General features: G+C 42.7%; 1 protein-coding gene across 10 annotated transcripts in view; it reads left to right on the top strand.

Moving 5' to 3' along the window:
• The first annotated feature begins 59 nt into the window (after nucleotides 1–59).
• Nucleotides 60–13,672, top strand: part of CLCN6 (Cl-/H+ antiporter 6) — a 38,007-nt gene continuing 24,394 nt past the window's right edge. For 8 of the 10 annotated variants that reach the window (XR_015555855.1, XR_015555854.1, XR_015555853.1 and 5 more), the window contains exons 1-8: nucleotides 60–282; nucleotides 1,063–1,122; nucleotides 5,909–5,974; nucleotides 6,339–6,404; nucleotides 9,508–9,574; nucleotides 11,620–11,726; nucleotides 12,367–12,493; nucleotides 13,111–13,178. Coding sequence is in view for 4 of the 10 variants with exons in the window: in XM_004425587.3 (XP_004425644.1) it covers nucleotides 196–282; nucleotides 1,063–1,122; nucleotides 5,909–5,974; nucleotides 6,339–6,404; nucleotides 9,508–9,574; nucleotides 11,620–11,726; nucleotides 12,367–12,493; nucleotides 13,111–13,178 (648 nt within the window). In the remaining 6 variants the exon portion in view is untranslated. Of the gene's footprint in view, nucleotides 283–468; nucleotides 887–1,062; nucleotides 1,123–5,908; nucleotides 5,975–6,338; nucleotides 6,405–9,507; nucleotides 9,575–11,619; nucleotides 11,727–12,366; nucleotides 12,494–13,110; nucleotides 13,179–13,672 lie in introns of those variants that run through there. The other 2 variants (XM_087446810.1, XM_087446811.1) reach the window with 2 other exon arrangements.

Here is a 13,672-nt window from a genome sequence, read left to right as displayed (position 1 = left end):
CAGAGGTCTCGTCGGAAGCCGTTCCTCCACCATCATGTGACGCGGGCCGTCGCCTCACCCGTCTGCAGCCACTCCCTGTCTCCGTCCCCAAGCTCGAGAGGACCACCTGACTCTGCCGGGGCCAGTCACGTGAGGCGCGGATCCTGGGTGGAAAGGGGTTGGCAGAGGGGTCTGGACTGGCAGTAAAGGAGGAAGATGGCGGGGTGCAGGGGGTCCCTGTGCTGCTGCTGCCGGTGGTGTTGCTGCTGCGGTGAGCGTGAGACCCGCACCCCCGAGGAGCTGGTAAGGAGCGGGCGGAGCCGGGCTGGGGAGGGGGCGGTTGCTAAGGGATGGCGAGAGGCGTTGCCGGGGGTGGGGCCGGGCTGAGCTGGGCCCGCAGGTGGCCGCGGGTGGGGTCTGGGGACTGCAGCCTGGCTCTCGAAGCATCTGCCCCTCTTCACCTGCCCAAGTCTAGGCGCTTTTCTCATAACCCGTCCCTGGAATCTGAGGAAGAATCCAGGCCAACTCCAGTTAATTTCATCCATGTTTTCTTTTATTTCTACCTGAAAGGAGTTTTGAATGAAACAGGCGTTTTCAGAATGAGCCCCTTCACTGGACTTTGTGCTTATCATGCAGCTGGCTCAGTTTCTCCAGCCCTTTCTCTGTCCCTCACCCTTCCTGGGTCACTGACAATCCGGCTTCCCTCTGCAAAGCATCCTGGGAATACTTGAGTTGCTGTGTCCCCAGAGTTGACAGGTCTCTTCTGATTGCAGATTCGGCATATTGTCAGATGGAACCTGAATTTTTTCCCCATAGGCTGGCAAGGGACATCTTTGACTTGTTCTGGAGACAAGAGTAGTTATTTGGAGAATGTACCAATAGAAATGAAGAGCTCAGCTGGATGATTGTAGGTCCCCACCCACATCACCCCCATCCCAAAAGTTTTTTTTGAAGTCTTGTTCCCATTTCATGATAATGGCTTCAGATGACTTAGATGCTAGCAACTGATTTCAGTAAATACTTCTGCCTCTTTCCACTTTTAACCATTAAAAGGATCTTCCTTCTGTGGATCTGTTTTTCTAGACCATCCTTGGAGAAACACAGGAGGAGGAGGATGAGATCCTTCCAAGGAAAGACTATGAGGTGAGATTGTTAGATGCTTTTTGGGTAACCTGACCTGGTCACTTTAGACCAAAGCATTGAGAGTCCAACCAGAGATGCTCTTTGACCTCTCCCAGGGAGTGAGTGGGTAAGAGGTAACTTCCCTCTGGGAAAGGGTCTGTTTAACAAACCCTTTTCTCACCTGAACCCCAAAACAGGGTCTGGGTGTGTTTCCATGCTTTCATAGATCTATGGCACCTTAACCTGGTTAGAGTATGCATTTGCCATGAAACTGTTTGCTTTTACCACTTGTAAAGACCCTGAGTCAAAGCCACTGACAGGGTGTGCTCATAACAGGCGTGAACCGGGAGACCTTGCTTCTCTTCTGAAAGAACTTCGTTTTCAGATGATTGTTTCGTACCTGAGCAGCTTCCTCTTTGAAACGTTCTTGATTGTAGTTCCCGGTTTCAAGTATGGGCATCTTAGAGTGTGTGTATGTTTAGTAAGGCCAACGCTCCTGGGGTGAAACTTAACATGCATGCTTTTTTATCGTTTAATCAGCTCATGATGACATTTCTGTGACTTTTGAAAAGAAAACAAGCCATGGTTGTGATAGAGAATTCTTAAACTATTTACAAAAAGAAGCTAGAGAAAAACCCATAACCCGACTCGTTAAAAGATGATTATTAACTGTGCTAAATATCCTTGTCCATACTTACATACATGCTTTTTTTAAGTAACAAAAGTGAGATTTTATTAAATATACTATTTTAACATGTTTTCCCCTTGCTTTATAACAATTTTTGTATTGCTAGATATTTTTCTATAATATCTTTTTAAGTAGAGGAATAGTATTTTATTGTGCCACAATTTATTTAGTCTGACTTTTCTGTATGATAAACTGCATAGTCGTGACCATCCTTTCTTGTTCATCCTTAATTGCTTCCTTAGGGTTAATTCCAAGAAGTGAAATTAATCATGTATGTTACATGCTTTTGTTTTTAATGTAGACTTCAAAAATAATATTCTAGAGCAATAACATATCCAGACTAATTTTCTTTTTTATGTTTCATCTTTTGCTGTAGAATTTAGTGTAACTATTAAAATTTGTAGTGTAGCATGAAATTTTTAAAAAACTTTTATTATAGAGAATTTCAGACATATACAAAAGTAGACAGAATAGTATATTGGAACCCCCCGTATTCATCACACAGCTTCAAGAGTCATTCAGCTCATGCCCACCCTGTTTCATTTGTGCTCCTAGCTACTTCCCCCTTCTCATATTATTTGGAAGGAAATTCTATATGTCACATCATTTCACCCATAAATAATTCAACGTGCATCTCTAGAGGATAGGGACTTTTTTTAGCATAACAATACCATTTCACAACTAGGAAATTAACAGTAATTCCTTGATAGCAAATATCCAGCGTTCAGATTTTCCAGTTGTCTTATAAATGTCATATGTACAGTCATGCATTGCTTAACGACAGGGATACACTCTGAGAAATGTGTCATTAGGCGATTTCGTTGTTATGTGATCATAGAGTGTACTTACACAAACCCAGACAGTATAGCCTACTACACACCTAGGCTATATGGTGCTAATCTCATGGGACTGTTGTCATATGCAGTCCGTCATTGGCTGAAACGTCATTATGCGACACTTGACTGTATTTTTTTAATAGTTTGTTTCAATAAGGTTCCAAATAAGGTCCTCCCTTTGCATTTGTTTGATATATCTTTTAAATCTCTTTTAGTCTGAAGGTTCCTCCATCTTTTTTTTTTCCCTTGCCATTTACTTGACACAATAATTTCAGGACTCTGGAATTTGCCAATTGCCACACCATGGTAGAGTTTAATGTGCTAATTTGCTGGGAGTATTTTTAATGCATCAAAAAGTATCCACTGATGTATTTGCTCATATTTCTTGAATATTTGTTTGCTTGTACATAGTTGAGAAGTTTGCAAGAATTAGTACATATAAGACTCCCTCATTGAATCCAGTGATATCATCCTGACTGTGTAACCACTTCTGAAACTCTCTCGCAGCCTTCAGCCTACTCCTGGGAGCTCATCATGGCTTCTCTGCTCCACTGACCCTACTGTTCCCAAGGTTCCTTCACTCCTTTCACTAAATTGCTCTTATATTTGTAATGCATTTACTTTCAGCTGATATGCATGTTTATGTAAATGTTGTGGGTTAATGTTCTTTCATGTGAGGCATTAATATTTCTCAATTAGCTGTCTTTTCATATGAGCTTCTTGAGAGCATTTGCTTTGTGTAAGGGCAAATTCAGCTAGGCACTTACTCAGAAAAGTCTGCTCATTTTATTAGGGATCGACTAGAAAACCCTTCTGTTGAACATCTTTCTAAAATGTGCTCCTTCTTCTTGCCTTTTTAAGAGTTCATTGCACATACTTCACTCTTTCTTTGATAAGTTGGGAGTCTTTCAAGATGTTAGAATCCCCGTTTCAACATCCATTTTCATTATAGGTGGTTTGAATAATGATAACTGCCTATCTGGGGACAGGCCGTTACCAAACAGTAATGTTTTCAGGTCACAGAGCCTGTATTGCTCTTTTGAGTTAGGAAAAGGCACTCCTTAGAGCAGAAGACTTAGAATAAAAGGCCTCCCCACTGTGGGCCTTAGCAACGCCCCTAGCTCATGGCCCATTGAAGGTGCTTTTTGTGTGAGCACTTAGGGGCCCTTCCTGGTTGAATTTGGGCTGCATTTCAGCCCCTACTTGCCCCCACAACCAGGTGCCACTTTGCTCATAACTATGGGCAGCAGCCCTGCAGGACACCTATACACATTTTATTTAAAAAAAAAAGCAAAGTTGTTAGTCCCCCAAACCAAAGAGCAACATATACAGCAGAAATAAAAGAAAGTTAGTCACAGCAAAGGGGAAGTAACAGTATCTGGTTTTAATGACAGATCATATAGTCCATTGGTACATATTTACAAAGTGTCAAACTCTCAACCAATTATTTAAAAAAGAAAAGATTGATGTTCTGGTGATGCAGTTGTTTCTAAATATCCCTTTTGACAGCTTTATTGAGCTATAATTCACATTCTATACTGTTGACCCATTTAAAGTGTGCAGTGCAGTGTTTTTTTGGTATATTTACAGAGTTGTGCAACCATCACCAAATCAATTTTAGAACATTTTCGTCACCCAAAAAGAAACCCATACGCATTAGCAGTCACTGCCCTTTCCCCTCGCCCCTGACCCTAGGCCACCACTAATCTACTTTCTGCCTCTGGAGATTTGCCTATTCTAGACATCTAAAAACCTTTTAAATGTTTGTGGAGCCGTAGCATTATTAAACAAAACCATCAAGCAAATAATTAGCCAGTAATTCTGTACATATTTGGTATGAAGGATATTTATGTTTTTCAACGTTTTTGTTTACATACGTATATATACATACATATGTACTTAATCATTCATGGATGAGTCTAGTTTCCCAGTAGAAGTATTTTTTACTGACTGTCGTTTTTTGTTTTGTAATCAGAAAAAAGTAATTTCTTTTTTTTTTGATTGGTGGGCTTCAAGCATTTATGGTAAGGTTTTAAACACTTATGACAGGGTTCTAAACATTTATAATGGGGTTCTAAACATTTGTGTTGGGGTTCTAAACATTTTTTTATTAATGTCATAATAGTTTATAACTGAAATTCCAGTTGTACATTATTATAAAAACTACACCACATTTGCCGTGAGAATTTTATACAGCACCCCGATGTGAACACCTCCTCAAACACCACCTCAGAGAACCACTGTTAAATTTTCCCAGATGTTTTGCAGTGTATACTGACATACAAATAATCTTAATTTTATTTAATCAAAATGGGATAATATTATACATTTTATTCTGCATCTGGCTTGATTGATTGATTTTGCATCTTGCCGTTTTTACTTGATAATTTTTGCACATTTTCCACGTCTTTCTGTATAGACCTGTCATAATTGTTTTCCTGCTACGCAGTCTTCCGTATTTGGATGTATGATAATTGATTTAATCCGTCGCCTGTTGATGCTCGAGGACCCTTTTAAAGATAGAATTTGGACTTGGGATAGTCGTATAGATGGAATCAGTTGCCACATGCCGCACTGGTGTGTGCTGACTGCTGACTTTTGCCTGGGAGTGTGGCCGCCGGCCCAGAGTCCAGGTTGTTTACCAGCTGACGTGTAAGTGGCAACAGGTTATGGGAAGGAGAGAGCACACAGCAGACCGTTCTCCTTTGTTGCCACACTGCTGCCTCTCGTAGCTGTGTTCTGTGAAGCATGGTTTAAAGAACGCTGGTGTAGACGTAGCTTTAGGAGCTGGGCTGCATCTGTGCCTTTTCCTAACATAAAGTGGAAGTTGTTTCAAAATAGTCTCCACAGTAGTTTGTCTCGTGACCACCCCCTTTTTCATAGACGCTAACTATAGAAGATACTTACAATTAATTGACTTTCTAAATGAATTTGGTTCTGGTTAATTGAAGCTTTTGTTCATCTAATGGAGTGAGTTGGGTAACTCTGGTGATAGTTGAAGGTCTTTGAATGTTTTGCAGAAACAGGGCGTTTAAAGATGTGTAATTTAAAGCTTTTCCTAAAGCATGAGGCTGTGCTCCTGAAATGTTAATGCACAAAAAGTGCAGATTCTGACGCTGCAGGTCTGAGCGCATTTCTCACGAGCTCCTCCTGGGCACTGCAGGTGCCACTACACTGCGCATCCACAATTCTGGTAGCAGCAGCCTAGAGTTTTATCCCTTTCCAGGTTTGGTAAATCTCCCTCTCTGGTTGTGACGTTTTTACTCCCATGTCCCTCTTTCAGAGTTTGGATTATGATCGCTGTATCAATGACCCCTACCTGGAAGTTTTGGAGACCATGGATAATAAGGTGAGTTCCTTATCCATCTCTTAGGACTGGGTAGGTCTGAAGGCAAGCTTTATTTTTCTGGTCTAAATGCTCCAGTAAATATCCTTGTAACCCTTGGTCTTTTAACCCGTTTTGTGAGATATCAGCATTTATTCCTTAGACCTTCACCCTGCCAACCAGAGTACCCATTGTCAGTGCACCTGGCCCAGCCCCTTAGAGTTCATCATCCTTTCATCGTAAAGGACCCTCCATCCCAGCCATCATCTTCACCATGCTTGCCGTCCAGGTGGAATTCAGTCTAAACCTGATTGGCCAAGATGTGTTCCTTCCCTGCTGCCATCATAACCCGGTACCAAACTGAGTCATTCTTTTCCTGTGTGAACAGAAAGGTCGCAGGTATGAGGCGGTGAAGTGGATGGTGGTGTTTGCCATTGGAGTCTGCACTGGGCTGGTGAGCAGGCGGGACATGGGGAGATGGTGGGCCTCGGGTGGAGGGGGTCAGAGGGCAAGCTCTAGCCTGGCAAAGAAGTTGTTTGTCGTTATAACAGACTGCCTTTTCTTTTTATAATGTAATAATCCTGTCACTGCTTTTCAAACTTCTTTTGCTTTCGCTTAATGAGATGATGGTGAGCCATGGACTCTAGTGCTGTTTAAAGCACTTAAAGGCTTGGTCACAACCAGTTTCTTATGATATGGTATGGTCCCATCAGGTAGATACACAGTGGGGAGAGTACTTAGTGGATATTGAGGTCGCTCTGTAGGGAAAAGGCAAAGTAGTGGGAACAAAGCTGTGAACATTGCCCTTTCCTTTAGCATAGCATGCCAGTAAACAGGACACTGTAGATCTCAGTGGATTTATTGTGCTCTCCTGGGCTTCTTCCCTACACATTGCTCATTGTATTTAGAAGGCAGAGCTGGGGGTTGTGGGTAGAAGAATGTGCCTGAACGCACAGGGTTCTGAGGTCAGCACGTTCACAGATGACTCACAGACAAGAAAAGATTATGAAACATTGCCAGAGTGTAGTAGCACGAGGTCTGGACCATAACTGCTGACTTACCACAGTTAAACCTGGAGAAGAGAAGCTGGGAAAGTCAAAATGATATATGTCACATTTGATTTTCCATGGAAGGGGAGGAAGACTATCCTCTACCCACTCTGGGTCCTTCCAGCTGAGCTACAAATTAAATTGACATGAGACCGAATAGCAGGAGAAAATCAAACAAAGCTTTATAACATGTATACATGGGAGAGACCCAGGGAAACTGAGTATCTCCACAAGATGGCCGAGGTTCTCATCTTTAAATAGCATATTCAGGTAAAGACAAAGGAGGATGTTGGGGGTGGGGGGAGTCAGCTATGGGACATTACCAGAAAGCACAGTAAACAAGAGTATTCAGATTTAAGTCCTCACCTTCTGCACTGATAACAGTTTCTAGAGATAAGGTCATCTCTCCTTCTTCCTGCTACAGAGAGGGAGAAACCTTTACAAATGGAGATTTCTCTTATAAATGTAAATGTCTCTTACAAAGGATAACTTCTACTTTTACTTGGAATGGGCTTAGCAATGACCTTCCCAGTTTATCCATACCCAGAGTTAAATTCTTTTAGGCAGTTAGGGGGCTGGGGGAGATCAAAGTTTCTTTCAGAGGAAAATAATCAAGGTAAAGAGACATATTTTGAGGTGGCCAATTCTGATCCCCCACACCATCAATACCGTGTTAGAATAGGGGGTTCTCTTAGTCCATTCAGGCTGCTATAACAAAAATACCATACATTGGGTTGCTTAAACAAGAGACATTTATTTCTCATAGTTCTGGAGGCCAGGAAGTTAAAGATCAGGGTGCCAACAGATTTGTGTCTGGTAAAGGCCCGCTTCCTGGTTCATATGTAGTTATCTTTTCACTGTGTCCTCATGGAGCAGAAGGGGCAAGAGGGCTCTCTGGGGCCTCTTTTACAAGGGCACTAATCTTATTCATGAGGGTTCTACCGTCATGACCTAATCACCTCCCACAGGCCCCACCTCCTGATACCATCACATTGGGGGTTAGGATTCCAACTATATGAATTTTGAGGGGACACAAACATTCAGTCCGTAACAGGGGTTCTGTATATTCCTAAGCAGCAGCCTGTTTATCACTCTTGTCTACAACTGACTACAAGTCTCATACTTAATTCTACATGGTATACCCATAGTGTGTAAATACCTATTTAATATAATATAGCCACAAAGGCGACCACAACGTTTGTCTTCACAGCGCTTGTCAAATTTTTACTGTAGTAAATTCAGAAGTCAAAGAACATCCTACTAGTTAAGACTAATGACATTCAGAAGGCTTCTTTGGTAACATTCTGATGGGTACCATTGTGGGCGGAACTTGGCTTGATTTAATCGTTTTATTGAAGTCTCAAAGTGTCTTTTTTTGCTATCCAGTCAAGCGTCACTTGGCGATGGGCATGTGTTCTGAGAAATGCATTGTTAGGCTATTTCGTTGTGCAAAGATCATAAAGTGTGCTTACACAAACCTAGATGGTACAGCCTACTACACACCTAGGCTATATGGTACTAATCTTATGGGACCACCATCATATATGTGGTCCATCGTTGTCTGAAACATTGTTATGTGGCACATGACTGTATATGTTTCTGGTTGCAAATTTCCCTGTAATAAGCATAGTCATTAGCTCTCTAGTTGTTAGTCTTTCTGTTACTTTCATATCAAACTCCTTTGAACTGCTATATATCAGTACTAGCAGCTTTACCTCGCACCCTGATGTTCTAGGAAGGGAGACCTGCTTTTATAACATAGCACCCAGCTTTTCTTTCTACTGGCCTCATATCCTTTGATCTGTCACCATTTATTGCTTCAGTATTGAAAAGCCTCCAGGCATTGGCTTGAGGAAAGGCCAGAGTTAAAGGTGTGAAGCCTTTGATCCTGAATCCACAAAATCACAAGTGTTTCTAGTTCTCCTTTAAGCCCCAAGCAAGAATTTATGAGAGTAGAATAGTGGAACATGAGTGGTTTTCTCTTGTTTACCAGGGTTATCATTAGCTATAAGATGATTATAAGTCAAAATAGTGACTTACAAAATATAAAATACTAATAACAAACATGCAAAAGCCATATACACCTAAGTGGATGTTGTCTTTCCAAGTAATGCCCTAGGCTGTATGCTTATCCACCGAAGCATCACTGAAGACATTTTTGGAATTCTTCTTCTGAAACTGCCTTGGGAAAGAGCTGAGGGGTTCCTCACACAACTCCATATTGTTACTCTCTGATCACGGATGGTGTTCCTTGGTCTCACATCTTTTTCCCCCTTTGTTTTACTTTCCTTCACTCAGCTGTACCCCCTTCCTTTGTTCTTTGGAGGGGCGGTGGGGCCAGGCTGGAGGACGATCTCCCAGAGAGAGTCAGTGACCAACCATCATGCGTTGCCTGTTGGTAACACGGGTGCGAGTGCCCTGTGAAGGCAGTGGGGAAGTCGATGCTGTCGAGGGAAGTGCCTGTAACACAGCACAGACAGGCATGTGACGCTCACTTGCTCTTCACAGGTGGGTCTCTTTGTGGACTTCTTCGTGCGCCTCTTCACCCAGCTCAAGTTTGGAGTGGTACAGGCGTGTATCCTTTTCACGGTTCTTGGTGTTCCCAGGCCGTCAGCACTCGCTGCCTTTGCTTTCTTGTCTAGAAATGAGTTTAGCGCTAGACATGATCTTTGAAGAGCTATTTATTAGCCATTCGGCTTTAAGGTTTTTAATTATCGTTGAACGACACAAAAGGAAGACTTTAATAAATAGAGAGGGACTCATGTTCATGGTTGGTGAGACACAAATACCACAAAGATGTCTGTTCTCTCCAATTAATCTGTAAATTCAGAGCAGTTCCAATCAGAATTCTGATAGAATTTTTCGTGGAACTCGAAAATTCTCTTCCTAAATTTGTTTGGAAGAGTAAAGGGCCGAAAGTAGGCAAGGCAGCTTTGAGCAACAGATGGGGGACTTGCTCCAGTAGATGTCAAGACTTATGTGATTGAAGATATAGTCATTGAAACAGCATCATGTTGGCTCGGGAATACCCAGTTAGACCAGCAGAAAACAATAGAGAAGCAGAGACTGGCCCGTACACTTGCAGATGTACGGTGAATGACAGAGTTAGTGCTATAAATCAGTGAGGAGGAGATGGATTATTTAATAAAACATGCTGGGACATGGGTTATCCATCTGGAAAAATATAAAATTAGGTTCCTACTTTGTACTATAAGTTAATTCCAGACGGATTGAAGATGTAAATAGGCAAAACCAAACTTTAAGAGACTATATGATGTCAAGAGTAGGGAGTAATTTCTTAAAACTCCAGAAGGCATGAATGAAAGGGAAAAGATTAATAAGCTTGACCACATCTAAGTAAGTATTCTGCTTAATCAAACAAGCAAAAAACCCCGAACAACAACATTAAGTCTCCGTAAACAAAGTGGAAGACAGTTCCTAGTCTAGGCGAGGTTGTTCATTATGCATTTAAGAGACAGATAATTAGTATCCAGAATACAGGAAGAACTGCATCTCGATAAGAACAAAGCCCAAACAGCCCAATAGAAAAATGAGCAAAGGAAGTGAACAGGCAATTCTCAGAAGAGGAAAACGGCCAATAAATAAACCTGTGGAAAAGTGCTCACCTCACCACTAACCAGGGGAATGCAGATTAAATACATAGGAAAGTGCACCTTCTCTGACTCATGAATTCCACTTCAGGATGTGGGCCTTAGACGTGTTCAAAGATGTTCATTGCAGCCTTGTGATTGTGAAAAGTTGAAATCACATCAAATGGAGAATGGAAAAAATGTAGTATGTTCATATGATATAATTTTATGCAGAAGTTAAAATGAACGAACGAGGGCTGTGTGTATCAACATGGCTAATTCTCAAAAAGTTAATATTGAGGGAGCAAAAAAGGAAGTAGTAGAATGTGCATAAAGTGCAATACCATTGTTTTATTTTAGAAACATATAGAACAGTATGGCTACATATGAAAATATACAGGGAAGGATGCACAATAATTTTGGGTTAGTGGTTTCTCCCAGGGGAGTAAGAGAGGGAAACAGGTTTTTTTTTTTAATGTTATCTGATTTTTTTCTTTTTTTTTTTTGGTGAGGAAGATCAGCCCTGAGCTAACATCCATGCCAATCCTCCTCTTTTTGCTGAGGAAGACTGGCCCTGGGCTAACATCTGTGCCCATCTTCCTCCACTTTATATAGGACACCGCCACAGCATGGCCTGACAAGCGGTGCATCAGTGCACCCCCGGGATCCAAACCCGGGCTGCCAGCAGCAGAGCACAGGCACTTAACCGCTACGCCACAGGGCCGGCCCCTGATGTTTTAATATTTAAAAAATATCTGGAGCAAATATGGCATAACCTTGAGATTTGTTAAAGCTGGGGCTGTGGAGGGATGGTGTTGGTTGCTTTCTGTAATGTGTGAAGTATTTCATAATTTACAAATGGTTCCTAATGCAGAAGACATCCCAGGCAGTTTTTTTAAAAATTCTGTATGGAGAACAGGAAGATGTGCAGTAAGCGGCCAACATGTTTTAGGAGAAGCTGCCCCTTTTCACGGGGTTGCAGGAGCACCCCTGGCTGGCGAGCACTGTGTCCTTAACCCAGAGTCCTCAGCGGTGGAGGAATGTAGCCAGAAAGGCTGCCTCGCCCTGTCCCTCCTTGAACTTTTGGGTTTCAACTTGACCTTTGCCTTCTTGGCGAGCCTTCTGGTCCTCATCGAGGTGAGGTGGTGTGGGTGTTGCCTTTTCGCTTATGAGGTTTTGGATTCCTGCACTCATTTTCTCCATCTCCATTTTTGGCATGTCAGGAAACTGAGTTAGACTTAGAAGATAGATTCCTGCAGAAAGTGGCCTCTCATTCACTTAGAGATGTCTCTGAAAGGAAAGATTTCAGCCTCTGATGAGATTAAAGAGGAAAAACCTAGATTAGGAGAGTGGTTCTCAACCTTGGCAGCACATTAAAATCACCTGGGGAACTTTAAAAATGACTTTAAATAACTCTAAAATACTTTAAACTTTTAATACTTTAAAATAACTTTAAAAATGGCTGATACCCAGCTCAGACGAATGAGATCAGAATCTCCGGAAGTGGGGTGCCTTTGTTGAGTGTTGAAAGGCCCCCCAGGTGATGCTGAATCACCGGGAACTTATTAGAAATGCAACTCCTCCATCTCCCCCTGCCCCCAACCTAGTGAGTCAGAAACCCAGGTGGGGCCCAGCATCTGTGCTTTAACAGGCCCACCAGCTGATGCTGATGCTGCTAATGAGGAGGGTCGGTTTGCCCTCTTTAGGGAGGTTGTTGAGGGTAAGCCATAGAACCAGTGGATTTTGAGGTCATGGTGTGCCTGCTCTCCCCTGGCAGCCAGTGGCAGCAGGTTCTGGGATACCCGAGATCAAGTGCTATCTGAACGGTGTGAAGGTGCCCGGAATCGTCCGTCTCCGGACCCTGCTCTGCAAAGTCTTTGGGGTGCTATTCAGTGTGGCTGGAGGTAAGGGGGGTTTCCTGACTTTTGTCCTTCAAATGTTTAAGGGGTGAAGATGACAAGAAGCATTATGTATATAAATTAAGTAGATTTGGATTTCAAGGTCCTGCCGTCAGACAGATCTCTGCACTTTTTTAAATGCAGACACTATTAGTAAGTTACCATCCAGAGATATCTGACAAACACAACATTTCCTTTTGAAGTAGAACAACCATCTAGTTGGTTTGTGGAGTTGGCTTTTAGCAAAGTCAGCAAGCTTTTTGTGTAAATGGCCAGATAGTAAATATTTTAGGCTTTGTGGACCAAGAGGCAAAATGGAGGATATTATGTAGGTACTTAAACTTATGTAACCATTTAAATGTATCCATGTAGGAAGGTAAAAACCATTCTTAGCTCTCCTGCTGTACAAAAACGGGCAGCGAGCTATAGTTTACTGATCTCTGATTTAGAGTTTAAAAAGTATTTTCTCTTATTTGCTGGGAATTTCACCCATTCTTTCTCTTATAAAGTCATGTGATTATCCCTGGTTTATAGTTGTCAAGAGAAAGGTCTGCATAGCAAAGGTCTCCTGACATAAAGACTTTTCTGTGCTGATGGTCTCCCCCGTTTCCCCCTGTCCCCAGGGCTCTTTGTGGGGAAGGAAGGCCCCATGATCCACAGTGGAGCAGTGGTGGGAGCTGGCCTCCCTCAGGTAAGGGGCGACGGGCTGGGAGGGTGCCGCCATCAGAGTGGGCCTCCTGGCAGGCGCATGTCCGTGGTTGAATTCAGAAAAAATCCATTGGGAGCTCCCTAACGTGGCTTTGGAATCTGATGTCAGTTTGGTTTGACGTGAAAACTGTGTGGTCTGTCTCCCAGGAGAGCGGGTAACTGGTACCTCGAGGTTTTAACAAGGCCCTGCAGTGTCCTAGGAGCAGAAATGGGACGTAGAGAAAGTCTGTTCAAATGAAAGTCACCTGGGGTTCCCTCAGTGATTGCCGAGCACCCCTACATGCGGAATCTTGGTGGAGCATCTCGGTGCTGCCAGATCCCAAGAGGCTGGAAGCATTGACCGAGGTTCACAGGTCTGTGTGGATTCCGTTTGAAGCAGCGCGGGAATAACGGCTGCTGTTCATTAAGTACTGTCTGGGCCAGACTGTATACCGACTCCTTTCTTCCTTGAAGCCACCCCAAGGGTTTAGTGGTCCT

The sequence above is a fragment of the Ceratotherium simum genome, chromosome 22 (genome assembly GCF_057802395.1).
Source record: "Ceratotherium simum simum isolate JZ-2026a chromosome 22, ASM5780239v1, whole genome shotgun sequence".
In the NCBI taxonomy this organism is placed as follows: domain Eukaryota; kingdom Metazoa; phylum Chordata; class Mammalia; order Perissodactyla; family Rhinocerotidae; genus Ceratotherium; species Ceratotherium simum.
Note: the sequence above shows the minus strand (reverse complement) of the source record. Positions and strands in the feature narration are given on the sequence as shown.